This window comes from Trichechus manatus, unplaced genomic scaffold, assembly GCF_000243295.1.
Source record: "Trichechus manatus latirostris isolate Lorelei unplaced genomic scaffold, TriManLat1.0 scaffold00009, whole genome shotgun sequence".
Classification (NCBI taxonomy): Eukaryota; Metazoa; Chordata; class Mammalia; order Sirenia; family Trichechidae; genus Trichechus; species Trichechus manatus.
Window position 1 is genome coordinate 11,373,758 of NW_004443945.1, and position 20,631 is coordinate 11,394,388.

At 36.6% G+C, this 20,631-nt stretch overlaps 1 protein-coding gene across 3 annotated transcripts in view; it reads right to left on the reverse strand.

The window, feature by feature from the left end:
- Positions 1-20,631, reverse strand: part of OXR1 (oxidation resistance 1) — a 99,194-nt gene that overhangs the window by 64,582 nt on the left and 13,981 nt on the right. For all 3 annotated transcript variants that reach the window (XM_004370698.1, XM_023725989.1, XM_023725990.1), the window contains exons 2-3: positions 4,135-4,217; positions 336-443 (exon numbers count right to left, since the gene is read on the reverse strand). In XM_004370698.1, the coding sequence (XP_004370755.1) occupies positions 336-443; positions 4,135-4,217 (191 nt within the window). The remainder of the gene's footprint in view (positions 1-335; positions 444-4,134; positions 4,218-20,631) is intronic.

Here is a 20,631-nt window from a genome sequence, read left to right on the forward strand (position 1 = left end):
AAATTGGAGGTTTAGAGATGCAAGGGTAACTTACCTTTTAAAGTCATCACATAACATGTTTTTTGTCATGGCACATATTACTTTGAATATTAAAAGTTAATTAAAATCTATTTAAAAACACAATTCACAGTTATTTTCAGTATGTATTAAGAAAGAAATACATATGGATATAAATGGGTTAATTTTGTCTTATACAGCCAATATGATTTCTTCAAAGCATACCTAAAATTATTGTCTAGTATTTTATATTATTAACTACACTGCAATATATACTTTGTCTTGCTACGTAAAATTTCTAAATATCAATGTATTTAAAAAAAAAAAAAAGATCCTACCTGTCCAGTAACAACTGCTCGGGAGAATAACTTATTTAACTGAACAAGTTCGTTGGGTGTTGTATCAAATTTCAGGGCTATACTGTTTAAAGAATCCCTTGATTCAACCTGTTTCAAAGAAAAAAAAAATGTTTTAACCTGTTAAACCAGAAAAACTAAACTAAGAGATTTAATGATCATTAATATTTCTAGGGACCAATCTTACATTTGATTAACAAACACTATTTTCATCTTTGGAGATAAGTGTCAAGAAATTTGTGTTTTATTACCAAATGGTCTCATTCTATTATAATGCAGACTGTATGCTTTAGCACGACACATCACAATTACACATGGGCCTCTACTTCAAGGAATTTCAAATAAAAAATATAATTTACAAAACACAAACTCAAATGATTTTCATTTTACAAAGGCTTTAAAATTACACTCCTTTAAATAGTTCTCAAAATATATGCAACTTCAAGAAACATACTAATTTTATTTTAGCAAAGTACACCTGTACAAGAAAAACTCAAAATGAGATTTCTACCAATCTCTATGTCTATATACCACCACTTAGATATACAAATTAGAAAATATATTTGAACCAGTTTGAGCAGTCTACTCCTGAATCATTAGTATATTTTCATGATCACATTTATAGAAATCTTAAATCATAGGATTTTGCTAATTTTCCTGAAAGAAAAAGTTATTTAAGATAATTTATGAACAGTCAAAATATTCCTTCAGTATCCTCGTACATAAGGTATTATGACAACACTGTAAATAATACAAATAAGTGTAGCTAAGTGGTATTAGTGCACAAGGAATTTACAATCTAGTTGGAAAAGAAAACAGATACACGGAAAGTTATATAAAAGATAAAAAGCAATTAAAACCGGAACAACAATGTAAAAGAAGTTCCAAGTAAGCATAGAGCACCATATGCTTCAAATGCTCCAGAGAAGACTTTATAGAAAAGATTTAAGGCTGGGTCTTGACTAATGGGTAGGAATTAGTGAAGTACCGAGAAGGGAAAGAACATTCAAACTGAAGAGAATGGAACTGACATGGCTAGACTGACAAAACACATGTGTGGGACACTCTCTTCCTCCCAAACCATTCAGAGTATATTTATGAAGCACAGATCCATGACAATGGTAGCAAGAATACCAGTGCAATGAAGTACAATTATAGCAAAATGTAGTGTAATTAGTTTCAAGAATAAAGTAGGGCTCTGGAAACAGAAAAAAGAAAAAAGAGGAGGATATAGTCAAAGAAATAATGGCTGACAATTTTCCAGAATTTATAAATGACATGATTATTTAGACTAAAGAAACATAAAGAGCAAGATAAATAAAAATATGTCTAAATCCATATTTATCATACTAGCACTGCAGAACTCCAAAAACAAAGAGGGAATCTTAAAAGCAGCCTGAAAGAAAAGAAAAATTGCCTAGAAATTAACAAAAATAAAAAGGCAACAAACAGGCACAAGACAATGGATTGCTATCTTCAAAGTGCTAACAGAAAATAATTCTTAATCTAGAAACCTATAGACAGCTAAACTACCAGGAGTAAGGGTGCAATGAAGATATTTTCAGACATTGCTGGATTTTCCACTCACATATCTTCACTGAAAGAATTACTAAAGACCTCAAGAAGGAGGAAGGAAATTAAAATCAGAAAAAAAGGAAGGATAAGCAGGAAGCAACAATACAGGAAAAGCCACTAGGTTTAGTGATGAAATACTTATTTATGACTTTGGAGAAGGCACTTTCAGTAAAAAGTATAGGGATATTAAAGTTAACAAAGAAGAAAACGATAATGTATAGCGTTCTCAAGGTCTACTCTTAATTCTCACTGGAAATAATTTTACAATTAAAACCTCGTATATGTATGCACACACACACAGGATTTTAACTTTGTTCTTCTCGTTGTTAGGTGCTGTTGAGTCAATTTTCTACTCATGACCTCATATGACAAAGCAGAACTGCCCCATAAGGTTTTCTAGGTTGTAATCTTTACAGGAGCAGATCACCAGGTCTTTCTCCTGCAGGACTGCTGGGTAGGTTCGAACCGCCAACCTTTCGGTTAGCAGCTGAGAGCTTAACCACTGTGTCACTAGGTCTCCTATTTTAACTTTAAGGTTACCTTAAAGTAAAATAACTAATTTTATTTACATTATATTTAAGTGATCTGGAAATTTATTTAAGCTAAATCATAAACATTTAAAAAGAAACACATTTTGACAATACATTGTGATACTAAAAAGTTTAATTTTAAGAAAAATATAGGAGCATATATATTTTCATAGATACAAAAATGCACGTCACATAAAGATTTACAGCTTATAATGAGAAGGATGTATAAGACAATAAATATCAGTAAGGTTGGTAAATGCTTTTAAAGATTTGGTATAGAGAATAAACATAGGATTGAAAAATGAAGATGAGAAGTCAAGAATAAAGATCTGCTAGAGGATGTTTTATAACTTTTCTAGTTAATACTTGATTATTTTCCAAAGGTCATTCTATAACATTAAAAAAAAATCTAAATTTCAATTAACCTTCCCCCAAACTTAATAGTTCTTAATTTAAATTTAATCCCAATAGCACAGTTTTATTGAATGGCATGCAAAGAATGGCAAACTCCTAAATTCAAAGACCAAATAAACCATATGAATTCTTCACAATTACATAGTTCCATGTGTATATATCCTAATCTTACATCTAATAAACACTAATAAATACATTATATTATTTGATATTTTCCTCTCTTTGAAGTTATTTTATGAATTTCTCAATTATGCAAAGAAAGTACAAGGATACTCAATTTAAGTTTATAATATGCTTTAAGAGGTCCTTTTGACAATAGTAAATATAATTTTAATTCTACCCTACATTATCTATTTCTAATCTTTTAAACAAAGTTTCAAATATACAGCATATGAAAATAAAGTATAACTCAAGGTTTTGATAATTTGTTCAACTTTAGGGATTCATGTAAGATAACCAAGATTCAAATCAACACTGGATGTTTTCATGATGATACGAACGCATAAATTTTATGTATAAAACTGCTATATTCTCCTTAATACAGTTATATTGTAATAATATATTTTGGCAAACCCAAAATAATAACACAAATTTAAGCTTAGTTAATATAACTGCCTTACAACATTTTCATATTATCTAAATGTACAATATTTATATTCAAATAAGCAGCACAACACACACTAAAGTCTATTTCTCACTTCCGTTTCCCATAGTAACCAGAAATGTGAAAAGCTGACTGCAGGGAGTTTTGACGGTCATTTTAAGAACACAGCAGTCAGAAAAAAGTTCCATTTTCAGAGCTACAGAGATAGCTATAAATCAATGCAAATGATCTAACATAAGAAAGATATTCTGGAAGATTAACATCAATTTATCTTTTAAGTATTCTATCTGCCATTTTCATCACCATTAGCACTGCCAGGTATATAATGAAGATCACATTTCTAAAAAAATATTTTTTTAAAAGCTTAACCTAATGAAAATCATTGTGGCACAGAAACTTTGACTCCCAGTAAATTATGATCTATAATAAAATAAATTTGTTGGAATAACTATCTTTGTATCACACTTAATAAACTCTTTTTACAGAAAAAATGTCTAACACATGTAATTTAGTTATTAATAAAACAGTTACTGAAAATGAAGTACAGATTTTTCAGATAAGGCAATTAATAATCCTTGACTTACTTATGGTATACACAGAGAATGTCTTTAAGAGTATTACAAAGATAAATCAGCTTTTCCAAAAGCAAATAACTTACAGTATACTCCATAGTCCCTTTAGGCTTCTGAAAAGACATTCTTCTCCCATCTTTCTTGTCTAAGGTCTTCTTTTGGCCAGTATCTGAAAATAATTGAGGCATAAATCCTGTTAAATTCATTTTCTTTTCAGAGTAATGTCAAGAACTGCTGAATAGAGCTCACTGGGCAGATATTAATTCACTAGTTATACAGCTTGCTTCCTGTGATTCTCTGCTCTAAAAAATCAACTGTCGAAAAAAAAGGAAATGTACTCCCTCCCTGCTTGCTTTAGGAACTGACCAATTTGAACTATTATAATAATTGGAAGTCAATTCCAAATAATTATGGATGATTTCTTTCAATATATCTAACCCAAATGTAATAAATTATATTTGAATATATATATACACATATACGGAGCCCTGGTGGTGCAATGGTTAGGAGTTATGACTGCTAACCAAAAGGTCAGCAGTTCAAATCCACCAGCTGCTCCTTGGAATCCCTATGGGGCAGTTCTACTCTGTCCTATATGGTTACTATGAGTCAGAATCAACTTAACAGCAACAGGTTTTTTATATACATACATATATACACACAGTTATATTCAAATATAATTACCCCATTTATATATAATATACTATAACATAATATAACATAATATAAACCAAACCAAGTCTGAAAAATATATTATTAGTCCTCATAGAAGAAAATTTGTGTGTCCAAAAGTCATAGTTAAAGATGTAGTCTTCTCTATGAGATTATTTTAAATTTACTATGTTTTTTATTTATGCCGCATGAAGTAAATTAAGATGAGGTATCATATATAAACATACTGTTGCGCATTCAATTCAGATCAACTATCAATTATTTTTCACTTGCTTATCAAGACATTTTTAACTTGACTATTTCATTATCATTTATATCTCAAGATTATGGTACCTGTTTCAGTTTAAATTCTGAACAGATTTTACCTTGCATGAGCGTTAATTCTCTCATCTATACTTCACGTAACAATTGCAGTCATCTCCTAAAGGGTTATTCAGGAACTGCTGACAGCAATGAACTGAGAAAATACCACTCTATCTAAAAATTTAAATGATTTAAATGAGTCTCTAAAAAGGTAATTAATATAAATACTTCAAAATTGAACAAGAGTATCCATAGTAAACTTAGAAAAATGTTATATTCACCCTCAAAATTTTACAAGATTAAAACTATAGTTTTCAAAGAAATATTAGTTCTACCTAAGCCCAAGTAATCTAAAAAATAAACTGTTTTACTGCTCTTCCTCTGATCAATCTTAACAGACTGACATTTTGACCACAATTGTTTGTTGCTGTTGTTAAGTGCCGTTAAGTCGATTTCGACTCACAGCAACCCCACGTGACAGAGTAGAATTGTTCAACAGGGATTTCAACCCCATGCAACACAGTAGAACTGTCCTATAGGGTATTCTTGGCTGTACTCTTTTTGGGAGCAGATGGCCAGGTCTTTCTCTTGCAGAACCACTGGGTGTGGGTTTGAACAGCCAACCTTTCAGTTAGCAGCCAAGCGCTTAACCGTTACGCCACCAGGGTCCTAATAGTTTGTTCAGATGTACCTATTAGCTCAGTTGGGGAATGGTTCCAATGAAAATATATCAAGTCTGAGATCAACAAAAGAAAAAAACAGCTCTGCAATGCTTAAAAAAAGCTGTCCTAAAATCTTCCTGATCACCTTGGCTAAATCAAGTCTCTGATATTAATCACATGGCACCTTTAAGTCACCTTCAAACCATATGACACAATTTATATCTGTGTTCTTAATCTCTTCCAATAAATTACAACCTTCAAAACACAGTGCCTGCCTTGTTCAACATTGTTTCCTTACTGTCTAACAAAGGACCTGACACATGGCAAGCATCTTATTTGAATGAACTTTCTGAAACAGTAACTTGAACTGTACCTCGAATTGCCACAATTCTTATAAAATGTCATTAATTTTCCATAAGAGAAATGTTAATTTAAACTACACCAAGGTACCATTTCTCATTTGCCACACGGGTAAAAATTCAAAAGCTTGACTATATACTGTAGGAAGACAGGTATTCTCCTACATGTCCGGTAGGAATGCAAAATGGTATAATTACAGACAGGAATTTGGCAATATCTTAAAAATTACATTGAGTACCTGAATATTAACCTTTGACCCAGAAATGCTACTTACAGGAATTTACCCTGACTATATATATGCCTCCAACCCAGGGTAGCTCAAATGGTTAAGCGCTCTGCTACTAACTATAAGGCTGGCAGTTCAAATCCACCAGAGACACCTTGGAAGAAAGCCCTGGTGATCTACTTTCAAAAGATCACAGCCATTGAAAACTCTACAGAGCACAGTTCTACTGTGAAACACATGGAGTCTCCATGAATCACAATCCACTCAAGACAGCAACTGGTTCGGTCTTTTTTTTTTTTTAATATGTACATGCCTCCAACAAATACATATGCAATTTATTCATTGCAGTATAATTTAACACGGCAAAATATAGAAAGATATATATCCTGTACATATGAAAATTGGTTAAACAGTCCACAAAATGGAGTCCTACTACTGTGAAGTTTTCAATAAACTGTGATAGATATTACATGAAGGATATTTTGATAAGTGAAAAACACAAAGTATAAAGAGTAGGCATAGCATGCTATCTTTCGCTTATTTTTGTAAAAAGAAACACAGAAACTAAGAAATTGGTTAATTACAGGAGTGGGTAGGAATGGGTAGAAGAGACAGAGAAGAAAGTGATATTCCTGAGTATACCTTTCCTTATGGTGTTCACTCTTGGAACTATATTAATGTTTTATATGTTCCAAAATAAATGTCAACAGGAAGAGTGTGTGTGGGGGGGGGGGGAAACAACCTAAAATTGCATATATAAACAGCAACAAATCAACCTAATTGTATTTTTACTGAATATAAAAAGCAAAACCAAACCTGTTGCCGTTGAATCAATTCTGACTCATAGGGACGCTACAGGACAGAGCAGAACTGCCCCATACGGTTTCTAAGCAGCAGGTAGTGGATTCAAACTGCTAACCTTTCAGCTAGCAGCCAAGCTCTTAACCACTGTGTCATCAGGGCTCCCAAATGAATATAACCACTCTAAAATAGAATCCAAGTAACTTTTGAATAGAGATTTTCTATACACACTCCAACAAAAAACAATTACTTAATAGATTTATTAGTATCTATTATCTACTTAATAGGCTCATTTTTCTGAGTAGGAATTCTGAAACTATTCTGTTATAGAATTGAACAAATGATTTTATTAGGTACCAGGCTTCTCACTAGGGTAAAAAGAAGATAAAAAAATGATATGAGAGAAGGAAGAACCCTGAAGAGTTGGATTGGAATTAGAAGTATCAATATAAACTTAGGATTTTATAGGTAGTATGCGCATGTGTCATATATATACATGCACATATAGAAATGTGTACATATGGTTGAACCACATGAAATTGCCATTTTTGCCTGGCTCTGCCACTCAAAGGGTCTAGAAGCAATGACGCTGGTAACAATAACACCCCTGGTGTCCTGATCTTGGTTTCCAAACACCACTCTTAACTAAAAAGAATCAGGGCTTTTCGGAAAAACGCAAGGTTACAGGACATCAGGGAAAGTATAAAATGAGCCTGGACTATCTTGGTATGCTATAAAGTAAGGAAGTGACCCAAAAAAGATGCAGACATGTCAAAAGGTCATGAGACTCAGCTTGAAGGATGTTATACATTGAACTGTGTCCCCCCAAAATATGTGCTGCAAATCCTAACCCCTATAATGGTTACAATCCCATTTGGGAATGGGTTTTCTCTGTTATGTTAATGAAGCAGTATTAATGTAGACTGTGTCTTAAATCAATTTCTTTTGAGATATAAAGGAGCAGATTAAGCAAGCAGAGATGGAAGAAGAGAGATGCCATGCCACATGAAGATGACCCAGGAGGAGCCAAGGAACGGGTAAGTAAACCGTGAGAAAATAAAGTTGTTTGTTAAAGCTACCCACTTGAGGTATTTTTGTTATGGGAGCACTAAATAACTAACACAAAGGGGCTCCCACTGGCCAAACCTAAGATAATTTGTGGATCAAAATAAATAATGATGAAATAGTGACATAACTGAATGAATAAACTAAGAATCTATGAGTCCATACTGATAATATATATATAAAGGGGAGAATGAAAAGCTCGTCCCTACGGTACAATGCCAACTAATAAATAAAGAAAAATAAAGCTAGAAAATAATTTCTTGGCAACCAATATATAGTCATGCACCACATAACATCCATTCGGGCAACATATGACTGCATATATGTTCATGGTCCCATACAGCTTTGCTAAGTACATATGGTGTATACAGCTAAGTATATACGGCTCAGTATATATGCTTGCCAGGACCCAGCAAGAAAGGTGCAGAGGAAGAAGGAAGGGAAGAGGAGAGAGGGGAAGGGAGTCCCATGCAGATGATGGGACAAGTCACTGGAGGTCTGTAAACCTCGACAAGTAAGGCTGAGTGGCTGGGCTGAGTGCTTGAGTGGCTGCCTAGCTCAGGGGAACCTCTGCAGCATGCTCACAGCATGCAGTAAGTGGCTGGCTGCTCTTCTGAATTGGGTTAGTGCAGCCAGGCTCCTACGGGATGCAAGCTCCAAAAGGCAGGCACGCTGGGGAAGGGACCAAGAGGTAGGTGCCGGGGGGTTGGGGGGCTGCTTAGACAAGGGCATGGAGTAGGGGATTCAGAACCAGAGGAGAGGGATCAGAGAGGTGCCCTGGCCCTGGAGAAGCCACTGAATTGAGGGGACTGGAGAGGGGGACAGGGCCTGAGGAAGCATATATATTTTGTTAGGTAATACGGTGTTCGTACAACATCGTATTTCACAAAATGAATCATGGACGTTAAGTGACGCATGACTGTACTAGTAACTGATTTGGATAAAAATCATGAATGAATATAAAAACTACTGAGAGAAAGTCTGAATAGGTTATTTACAGTTGTAAAGCATTTCCTCACAAATTACTTAGGAATTACAAAGGAAAAATGGTAACTTTACTGTGAAAAAGCCTGGTAGATAAACCACCTTAACCAAACAATGAACCTTAATACAATTAATAATGGAAAGCAGCTTGTCATGGATTGAATTGTGTTCCCCAAAAATATCTATCGACTTGGCTGGGTCACGATTCCCAGTATTGTATGATTGTGTAATCTGATGTGATTTCCTTATGTGTTGTAAACTATATCACTATGATAAGGTTATATATGATCTTCTTATGTGTTATAAATTCTATCACTATGATGAGGTTATACTGGTGAGGTTTAAAAGAATAGTGTCTTAATCCAATCTCTTTTGAGATATAAAGGAGAGAAGTGAGCAGAGACACATGGGAACCTCACAGCACCAAGAAAGCAGTGCCGGGAGCAGAGCGCGTCCTTTGGACCTGAGGTTCCTGCGCTGAGATGCTCTCAGACCAAGGGAAGACTGATGCATCACAAGGACTTTCCTCCAGAGCCGAAGGAAAGAGAAGGCCTTTTCCTGGAGCTGATGCCTTGAATTTGGACTTGTAGCCTACTGGACTGTGAAGAGAATAAATTTCTCTTTGTTAAAACCACCCACTCATGGTACTTCTGTTAGAGCAGCACTAGATGACTAAGACACAGCTTGTGCCTCCTAATGTGATGAAATAAAGACACAAAATCCCTCAATGTGGTATCCCCACGAAAAGTGTATAATTTTAAGCAAATCAGAAGGAAAAATAAAAAAAACCCATACTGAGGGACAGTCCACAAAGCAACTGAACTGTACTCTAAAAATGTTAGTAACATGAATGACAAGGACAGGTGAGGAACTGTTTCAAATTAAAGAAAACTAAAGAGCCATGAAAACTCAGTGTAAAGCATGACTCTAGACAGAATCTTGGATCAGAGGGAAAAATCTGCCATGAAATCCAGTTCTAAGATGATTGTTGAAAATGAACTCTATATTAGATAATAGTATCATACTGATGTTGTTTCCTACATTGGATAATTTCACTCCGCTCATGTAGAATAGTCTAATTTTTCTACATTGAAGCTTTTATATTTAAATTTGCTTTTCTTATAAGGAAATGAAATATTAAAACTATGTTAAAATATATTTAAAAACAATCTATTTTTGTTATTTCATAAACAGCAGGGGGAGCTAAAACCACCTCATTTTATAATTTAAACTTCTTAAACAATGCAAAATACAACTTCTTGTTTTTGTTGCTGTTAGTTGTTGTCAAGTCTGATTCATGGCGACTCCACGTGTGCAGAGTAGAACTGCTCCATAGGGTTTTCAAGACTATGATCTTTCAGAAGCAGATCATCAGGCTATAGATTACTTTTAACTAACGATATATATCATTCCTCCATTTATTTTAGGAGTAACATGTACTTTGCCTAATAGTAATTTTTCAATCTGTGTTTTATAATATTTCAAGAATTTAAAAAACATTTAATCACTATAAGTTTTCAATTGCACTATCATTTTCAAGAGTTCACCATGAAATGCAATTTAGGTCAAGAAAACTAATGTACCAAGTTTCTAGTTTAAAGTTTGAAAATTGAAAATAATAACTTTAATAATTTAAAATTCTAAAACATTTTGTAATAATTTCTTCTATTATAAAAATAGTTGTAAATTTTAACAGCCCATATTAAACCATTTATTCATGGAAATACCACAATGCAATGAAATAAACTGACCATTCTCTTGAATCAATATGAAAACACAATCACATAATCAAAATATTTGAGAGTTAAAAGTGATCTCAGTTGTTACCTAGTCCAGTCTCCTACTGGACTATAAAAATCTATATTATAATAACTTTTTAAAGACAGTTACCAGCAAATATGAATCTAGACTGGGTGTATGGAGGGGCGGAGCAAGGTGCTGGTAAGTCTTATTCTTCTCCCTCACAAAATTTATTGCAGTTTATAAATATGTACTTATTACTTTATTAATATTATTAATTATGTTAATATTTAATAAAAATAACAGTTACCATTTATCAAGTGTTCTAAGTGTTTCACATATCTCATCGAATACATCAACCTTACGACATAGGTTTGCAACTGAGAAAAATGAGGCAGAGAGAGATTAACAGCAATCACAGAGCTAAGGAAATAGTGCTGGAATTCAAACTCAGCAGACTGAATATACAGCCTGCACTGGTAACCATTCTGCACTCTGAAGTCATTCAACAGAATATAGCTTCATAAAGGCAAAGAGCATGTTTACTGGTCATCATTATATACTAGTGATTCTCAACTGGGAACAATTTTTGCCCCCCAAGAGATAAATGTCTGGAGACATTTTTGTGTGTCACAACTGGGTGGTGGTAGTGGGTTTACTGACATCTAGTGGGAAGAAGCCATGGATGCTGCTAAATATCTTAATGTCAATAGTGCTGAGGCTGACAAAGTCTGTTATACCAGCACCTAGTATTATGCTTGGCATATGGTAGGTGTTCAATAAATACTAAACAGATACATGAATAAATAAGACTTTCCCTGAGATATAGTCAGCTTGGTATAATGGACAGAGCAAGGGAGTTAGATTTTACTCTATCATTAACAGGAACAAAACTTAAAGCAATAAATTTCCATCTAAGTTGAACCCTACAACTGCTGATATACTGTGCTTTAATAACTCAGCCCAAAATATTTTCTGACATCTATTGTAATTTTTTCTTTTACCTATGCATTATTTGGAGAGTACTGCTTAATTTGCCAACATAAAATGATTTCTTAATTTATTCTTTTGTAAATGATTTCTAGCTTAATTGCACTATAGTGAAAGAAAATACTCTGAAGGAGTTCAAACCTTTGAAATTTGTTGAAACTTGCTTTATAATCATAAGTATATTCAGTAAATCCTCCATATGTGCTTGAAAAGAATATATTCTGCATTGTACAGTATAGTGTGTGTGCATGCATATGCACATGGCATGCTTGTGTGTATGCAATAGATGTATACACATATATCTCCAGATCCATGAGGTCAAGTTTGATGATTGTGTAGTTCAAATCACCTATATCCATATTGATTTGATTTTGTCTTCTTATTCTATAAGTTACTAATTAAAACACACACACACACAGTTGATTTGCACACAAAAAAAAATCTGAGAAGCTTTGTTAATAGAACACTTGAAGGAATCAAACCTGCAGACTGAATATATGATAGAAAAAATAGGCTTCCCTACCCAACTTCTTACTTGTGATGGTAACATTAGCAGTTTTCAAATCTTCACCAAACTAATATAACTGTTTTCTAAATTAGTCATTGTGATGGACTATATTTTTGTTACTAAGTATCCCAGACTTATCCCTGAGGAGGAATATAAAATATATTTCATCATCCCATTGATGTCACGCTTGGCCACTGAAACATGAACAGAAGTGACATGTGACTTCTAGGTAGAAGCATTAAGAGTCAGTATTATACATCTTACAGTCTTCTTTTCCCTCAACTCAAGACCAGAATGTTCCATATAGAAGCTACTCCAACAACATGACATACATCCGGCCACTCCCATTCCTGTTCCTGGTTAAATTACTGTACTTCCAAGATAAAGAATTCTTCAGGGATTCATATGTAAAAAGTTAATCACTTGCTAGGGGAAAAAGAAAAAAATCTGGCTTGCTTGAGAAATCTCTACTGAAGTATTATTTAATGCCAAAAGATTAAAATGATTCCAATTCTATCAAAATAAAGACGTCAATAATAGGGAGAACATAATAAAAGGACTGATGGGGTGTACTGAACAATAGTAACTTATGAAATGAGGTTGACAACTAATTTTGAATATTACAAACATGGAAAATGTAAAAATAATATAGTACATAAATATCAGGGAGTGAGAAGAAAAATGGGCGATGAAACTGCTAATGCTATTTCAAAGCAAAATTAAATATATCCCACCAGTTGAAATCAACTCAATGGCAATGGTTTTTTTTTCCATGTTTAAAGCTAAAACCTACCACCCGTCTGTCAGTTTGTTGTACTGTGGTGGCTTGTGTGTTGCTATGATGCTGGAAGTTATGCCACTGGTATTTCAAATACCAGCAGGGTCACCCATGGTGGAATTGTTTTAGCAGAGCTTCCAGACTAAGACAGACTAGGAAGAAAGGCCTGGTGATCTACTTCCAAAAATTAGCCAATAAAAACCTTATAAATAGCAACAGAACATTGCTTGATAAAGTGCGGAAAGATGAGACCTTCAAGTTGGAATCCACTCAAAATACCACTAGGAAAGAGCTGCCTTTTCAAAGTAGAGTTAACCTTAATGATGCTGATGGAGTAAAGCCTTTGGGACTGTCATCTGCTGATGTGTCCCAACTCAAAATGACGGTAACAGCTGCAAACATCCATTAGTAGTCAGAATGTGGAACTTAAGAAGTATGAATCAAGAAAAATGGAAGTCATCAGAAACAAAATGGAACACTTTAAGATCAATATTCTAGGCATTTGTGAGCTGAAATGAACTGGTACTGGCCATTTTTAATTCAACAATCATATGGTCCACTATGCTGGGAATGACAAATAGAAGACTAAAGGCGTTGCATTCATTGTTAAAAAAGAACATTTCGAGATCTGTTCTGAAACATAATGTGATCAGTGATAGGTTAATATCCATATGTCTACAAGAAAGGCCAGATAATAGATTATTCAAATTTATGTACCAACCACGAATGCCAAAGATGAAGAAACTGAAGAGTTTTACGACTTGCAGCAGTCTGAAATTTACTGAACAACCAAGATGCATTGATAATTACTGGTGATTGGAACATGAAAGTTGGAAACAAAGGATCAATAATTGGAAAATACAGCTGCGGTGACAGAAACACTTCCAAAGATTGCATGGTAAAATTCTGCAATACCAATGATTTATACATTGGAAATACAATTTTTCATCCATACAATCAAAAACTGGGTTACATAGGAATCAAACTGACAACATCTGTGGAGAGAGATGATGGAGAAATTCAACATCATCAGTCAAGACAAAGCCAGGGCCAACTGCAAAACAGATCATCAATTGTTCATGTGCAAGTTCAAGTTGAAGCTGAAAAAAATCAAATCGAGTTGACGAAGAGTCAAAGTATGACCGTGAATTCATCCCACCTGAATTTAGAAACCAACTAAAGAATAGATTTGACTCACTGAACACTAATGACCAAAGACCAGGAGAGTGGAGACATGAAGGACATCAGGCATGAAGAAAGTGAAAGATCATTAAAGAAACAGGAGTGTCTTAGTTATCTAGTGCTACTATAACAGAAACACCACAAGTGGATGGTTTTAACGAAGAGAAGTTTATTTCCTCACAGTTAAAGTAGGCTAAAAGTCCAAATTCAGGGCGTCAGCTCCAGGGGAAGGCTTTTTCTCTCTGTTGGCCTTCTTCTCTTCGGTGTTCCTCCAGACTAGGAGCTTCTCTGTGCAGGGACCCCGGTCCAAAAGACGCGCTCTGCTCCCAGTACTGCTTTCTTGATGGTATGAGGTCCCCCTGTCTCTTGCTCACTTCTGTCTTTCATATCTCAAGACATTGCCTCAGGATGCAGTCCAGTCTTGTAGACTGAGTCCTGCCTTACTAACTCAACTGCCGCCCATCCTCCCTCATTAACATCATAGAGGCAGGATTTACAACATATAGGAAAACCACACAATACCGGGAATCATGGCCCAGCCAAATTGATACACACATTTTTTGAGGGATACAATTCAGTCCATGACAAGGAGAGAAGGAAATGACCAAAATGGATATCAGAAGAGACTCTGACACTTGCTCTTAAGCACAAAGTAGCTAAAGCGAAAGAAGAAATGAAGTAAAAGAGCTGAACAAAAGAGTTCAAACTGTGGCTTGAGAAGACAAGGCAAAGTATTACTATGAAATGTGCAGAGACTTGAAATGAGAAAACCAAAAGGGAAGAAAATAATGGACATTTCTCAAGCTGAAAGAACTGAAGAGAAAATTCAAGCCTCAAGTTGTATTACTGAAGGACTCTGTAGACAAAAAACTGAATGAAGTAGAAGGTATCAAAAGAAGATTGAAGGAATACACAAAGTCACCATACCATAAAAAATGGCCACCATTCAACAATTTCAGGAGGTAGCATATGATCAAGAACCACTGGTACTGGAGAAAGAAGTTCAAGCTGCACTGAAGGCACTGGCAAAAAAACAAGGATCCAGGATCTGATGGAATACCAATTGAGATGCTTCAACAAACAAACGCAATGCTGGAAGCACTTATTTGTCCAAGGCAAGAAATTTGGAAGACAGCTTCCTGGCTAACCAAATGGAAGAGGTCCACATTCATGCCCATACCAAAGGAAGACGATCAAACAGAATGTGGAAAGTATTGAATAATATCATTACTATCACATGCTAGCAAAATTTTGCTGAAGGTAATTCAAAAACATCTGCAACCATATACTTACTGACAGGGAACTTCCAGAAGTTTAAGCTTGATTCAGAAGAGGATATGAAATGAGGGACATAACTGCTGATGTCAATGGATCTTGGCCAAAAGCAGAGAACACCATAAAGATGTTTATCTGTGTTTTATCGCTACACGAAGGCATTCAACTGTGGTTCATAACAAATTATGGATAACATTGCAACAGATGGAAATTTTAGAACAATTTAGTCGTGCTTATGCAGAACCTGTACATGGATCAAGAGGCAGTCGTTCAAAGAGAATAAGAAAAGCTATGTGGCAAGGTTGTAACCTTTCACCTTATTTACTCAATCTTCATGCTGAACAAATAATCCAAGAAGCCAGACTATAGGAAGAAGAACGTGACATCACGACTGGAGGAAGTCTCATTAACAATCTACAATATGCAGATGACACAACCAACAAAAATGAAGATGACTTGAAGAATTTACTGATAAACTTCAAAGACTACTAAATATTTACTTGATCTGTGCAAATGGAAGAGTTTTAGGTCAAGTGAACAGCAGTCTAACTTGAATCACCAGAATAGAGAGTCACGGCCCCTCAATCAATTTTCAGACTGGAGCCAGTTTATAGACCCACAATCCCTTGAATGAAGGGGAAGCTGGGTTCCCTTGAGGAAGACCCTACTATACTGCCAATCTTTCTCCCAGCCTTTCCCAAAGGGATACATGGCCTTCTGCAAGAGTGACTGTTTATTGGGGAAAAGGAAATAATCAGACTTTTGGGGGATTACTGGACACTGGCTCTGAACTGACACTAATTCCAGGAGATCCAAAGTGTCACTGTGGTCCAGCAGTGAGTATGGGCGTATGGAGGTCAGATTATTAATAGAATCTTATCTCAGGTCCATCTCACAGCAGGTGCAGTGGGTCCCCAAACCCATCCTGTAGTGATTTCCCCAGTTCCAGGATGTGTAATTGGAAGAGACATACTCAGCAACTGGCAGAACCCCCACATTGGGTCCCTGACACGTGGAGTAATGGCTATTACGGTAGAAAAAGCCAAGTGGAAGCCATCAGAACTGTCCCTACCCTGGAAAATAGTAAACCAAAAGCAATACTGCATTTCTGTACAGACTGCAAAGATTAATGCCACCATCAAGGACTTGAAGGATGCAGGGGTGGTGATTTCCATGACATCCCCATTTAACTCATCTATTGGGCCCGTGAAAAAAACAGATGGATTCTGGAGAATAACAGTGAATTATTGTAAACTTAACCAGGTGATGACTCCAATTGCAGCTGCTATTCCAGATGTGGTTTCACTGCTTGAGCAAATTAATACATCTCCTAGTACCTAGTATGCAGCTACTGATCTGGCCAATGCCTTTTTCTCCATTCCAGTTTCAATGGATCACCAGAAACAGCTTGCCTTCAGCTAGCAAAGGAAGCAATACGCATTCAGTGTCCTATCAAACCCTGGTGGCGTAGTGGTTAAGAGCTACAGCTGCTAACCAAAAGGTTAGCAGTTTGAATCTACCAGGTGCTCCTTGGAAACCCTATTGGGCAGTTCTACTCTATCCTATTGGGTTGCTAAGAGTCAGAATCTACTCGACGGCAACCGGTTTGGTTTTTTTGTTTTTGCTTTTAGCCCTATGTCACAATTCAGTCCACAGGGACCCTGATCGCCTTTTCCTTCCATAAGACGTCACAATGATCCATTACACTGATGACATTATGCTGATTGGACCTAGTAAGGAAGAAGTATCAATGACTAGACTTATTGGTAAGACATTTATGTACTAGAGAGTGGGAAATTAATCCAACTAAAATTCAGGCGCCTTTCCTTAGTGAAATTTCTAGAGGTCCAGTGGTGTGGGGCATGTCGAGATACTCCTTCTAAAGTAAAGGATAAATTGTTACATCCGTTCCTTCCTACAACTAAAAAGAAGACATAATGCCTAGTGGGTCTCATTAGATTTTGGAGGCAACATATCCCTCATTTGGGTGTGCTAATCTGGCCTATTTATCGAGTCAAAAAGCTGCTAGTTTTGAGTGAGGCCCAGAACAAGAGAAGGCTCTGTAACAAGTTAAGGCTGCCATGCAAGCTACTCTGCCACTGGGGTCATATGATCTGGCTAACCCAGTGGCTCCTGAAGCGTCAGTGGCAGATAGAGACGCTGTTTGGAGTTTTTGGCGGGTCCCTATTGGTGAATCATGGTGTAGACCCTTAAAATTTTGGAGCAAAGCTCTGCCAATCTCTGCAGATAACTACTCTCCTTTTAAGAAACAGCTTTTGGCTTGTTTCTGGGCCTTAGTAGACTGAATGCTTAACCATGGGCCACCAAGTCATCATACTGCCTGAGCTGCCCATCATGAACTGGGTGTTGTCTGACCCACAGAGTCATAAAGTTGGACGTGCACGGCAGCACTCCATCATTAAGTGGAAGTGGTATATACAAGACTGGGCTCGAGCAGGACCTGAAGGCACAAGTAGTTACATGAGGAAGCGGCCCAAATGCCCACGGTCCCCACTCCTATCACATTACCTTCATCTCCCAGTCTGCACCTATGGCCTCATGGGGAGTTCCTTATGATCAGTTAAATAAGGAAGAGAAAACCTGTGCCTGGTTTACAGGTGGTTCTGTGTGATATTCAGGCACCACTCAAAAGTGGACAGCAGCAGCACTGTAGCCCCTTTCTGAGACCTTCCTGAAGGACAGTGGTGAAGGAAATACTCCCAGAGGGCAGAACTTGTCTTTATTTAGAGATTATGTATGGGTTAAGGCAATGCGTAAAGGCGCCAAGCTGACAAACAGAAGACTGTGATGGTTAAGGTTATGTATCAACTTGGCTAGGCCATGATTCTCAGTGGTTTGGCAGTTATTATACAATCATCCTCTGTTTTGTGATCTGATGTGATCAACCAATCAGTTGAAAGGGGAGTTTCCTTGGAGGTGTGGCCTGCATCCAATATATATGGATGTTCTGGCAAAGCTCACTCTCTCTCGATCCTTCATTAGCCTTGTTATCCTCTCATCTCCAGTTCGTGGGACATGAGCCAGCAGCTTTCCACCTGACCTGCAGATTGTGGATTCACCAGCTCCCGCAATCCCGTGAGCCAGCAGCCTGCCAATTTTGGGTTTGTCAGCCCCCACAACCATGTATATCAGAAGAAGCCTCCAGCCTGACTCACAGACTCAGGACTTTCCAGCCCCTACAACTGTGTGAGCCAAATCCTTGATATAAATCTCTCTCTATATATATATATGTGTGCATATATATATATATATGCATTCTTCACTGATTTAGCTTCTCTAGAGAACCCAGCCGAAGACATTTTGGTACTGAGAGTGGTTCTAGAGAAACAAAATTGCAAGGATGCATTTCTTAAGTTGGTTCTCAAGTCTGATTAGTCTTAAAGATATCAATGACTGGTGGGGGGGGGGGGGAGGGAGGACTAAATAGACAATAGATAAGTGGTAACTTTGGTGAAGGGTAAGACAGCACACAATACTGGGGAAGCCAGCACAACTTGTACAAGGAAAGGTCATGGAAGCTCCACAGACACTTCCAAACTCCCTGAGGGACTGAATTGCTGGGCAGAGGGCGGTGCAGACCATGGTCTCAGGGAACATCTAGCTCAGTTGGTATAATACAGTTTATAAAAACAATGTTCTACATTCTACTTGGTGAGTAGTCGCTGGGGTCTTAAAAGCCTGTGAGCAGCCATTTAAGATACTCCACTGGTCTCACCCATTCAGGAGCAAGGGAGAATGAAGGGAACAAGATACAAGGAAAAGATTAGTCCAAAGGACTAATGGACCACAGCTACCACGGCCTCCACCACACTGAGTCCAGTATAGGTAGATGGTGTCCGGCTACCACCACTGACTGCTCTGACCGGGATCACAATAGAGGGACCTGGACAGAGCTGGAAAAGAATATAGAACAAAATTCTAACTCACAAAAAAAAAGACCAGATTTACTGGCCTGACAGACTGGAGAAACCCCGAGAGTATGGCCCCCGGACACCTTTTTAGCTCAGTGGTGAAGTCACTCCCAAAGTTCACCGTTCAGCTTGGGACTGGACAGCCTCATAAAACAAAACGGGACTAATGCGGCACAGCAGTCCAGGGACAAGCACTAGAAGGCAGGAGGGGACAGGAAAGCTGGTGATAGGGAACCCAAGGTTGAGAAGGGACAGTGTTGACATGTCGTGGGGTTGTTAACCATTGTCATAGGCCAATATGTGTACCAACTGTTTAATGAGAAACTATATGTTCTGCCAACCTTCATCTAAGGTACAAAAAAATAAAAAAGAATTATCTATGTGAGATCAAATTGACAACAGCAATTCAAAAAGTTTGATGGGTAGCCTGTGGGCAGTGAGTTGAAGATAATGGTGATGGAATAATTTGGAAAAGGATAGTGAAAACAGCAGCACAACTGGAAGAATGTAATTGATGTCACTGAATTGTACATGTAGAAACTTTTGAAATAGTGTAACTTTGGCTATGTATATTTTCACCAAAAAAAGGGTCCTCCAAGGTCAAGAAGGGTGAAGGTTGACATGTCGTGGGGTCGTTAACCAATGTCATAAAACAATATGAGTACTGACTGTTTAATGAGAAACTATTTGTTCTGTAAACCTTCACCTAAAGTACCATTAAAAAAAAAAAAAAAAAGGAAAGATATCGATGACTGGAGGACTTCCTGAGACTACTGCCCTGAGATACTCTTCAAACCCTGAAGCGAAACCAACCTGAAGTCACCTTGTAGCTAAATGACAAATTGGCTCAAAAAATAATATCACCCATAGGTTCCTTTTAAAAAAAAAAATCACCTATATAAGCCAAAATGGTCAACAATTACTTTACACAAAGACGAGAATGTAAGGGGGCAGGGAAACTAGATTAATGGAAAACGAACAAGAACAGAAATAATGAGAATGTTCACGCATTGTGAGGAATGTATCCAATATCACTGAACAATTTGTGTATAAATTGTTGAATGGGAAACTAGATTGCTGTGTAATCCTTTACCAAAAACAGTAA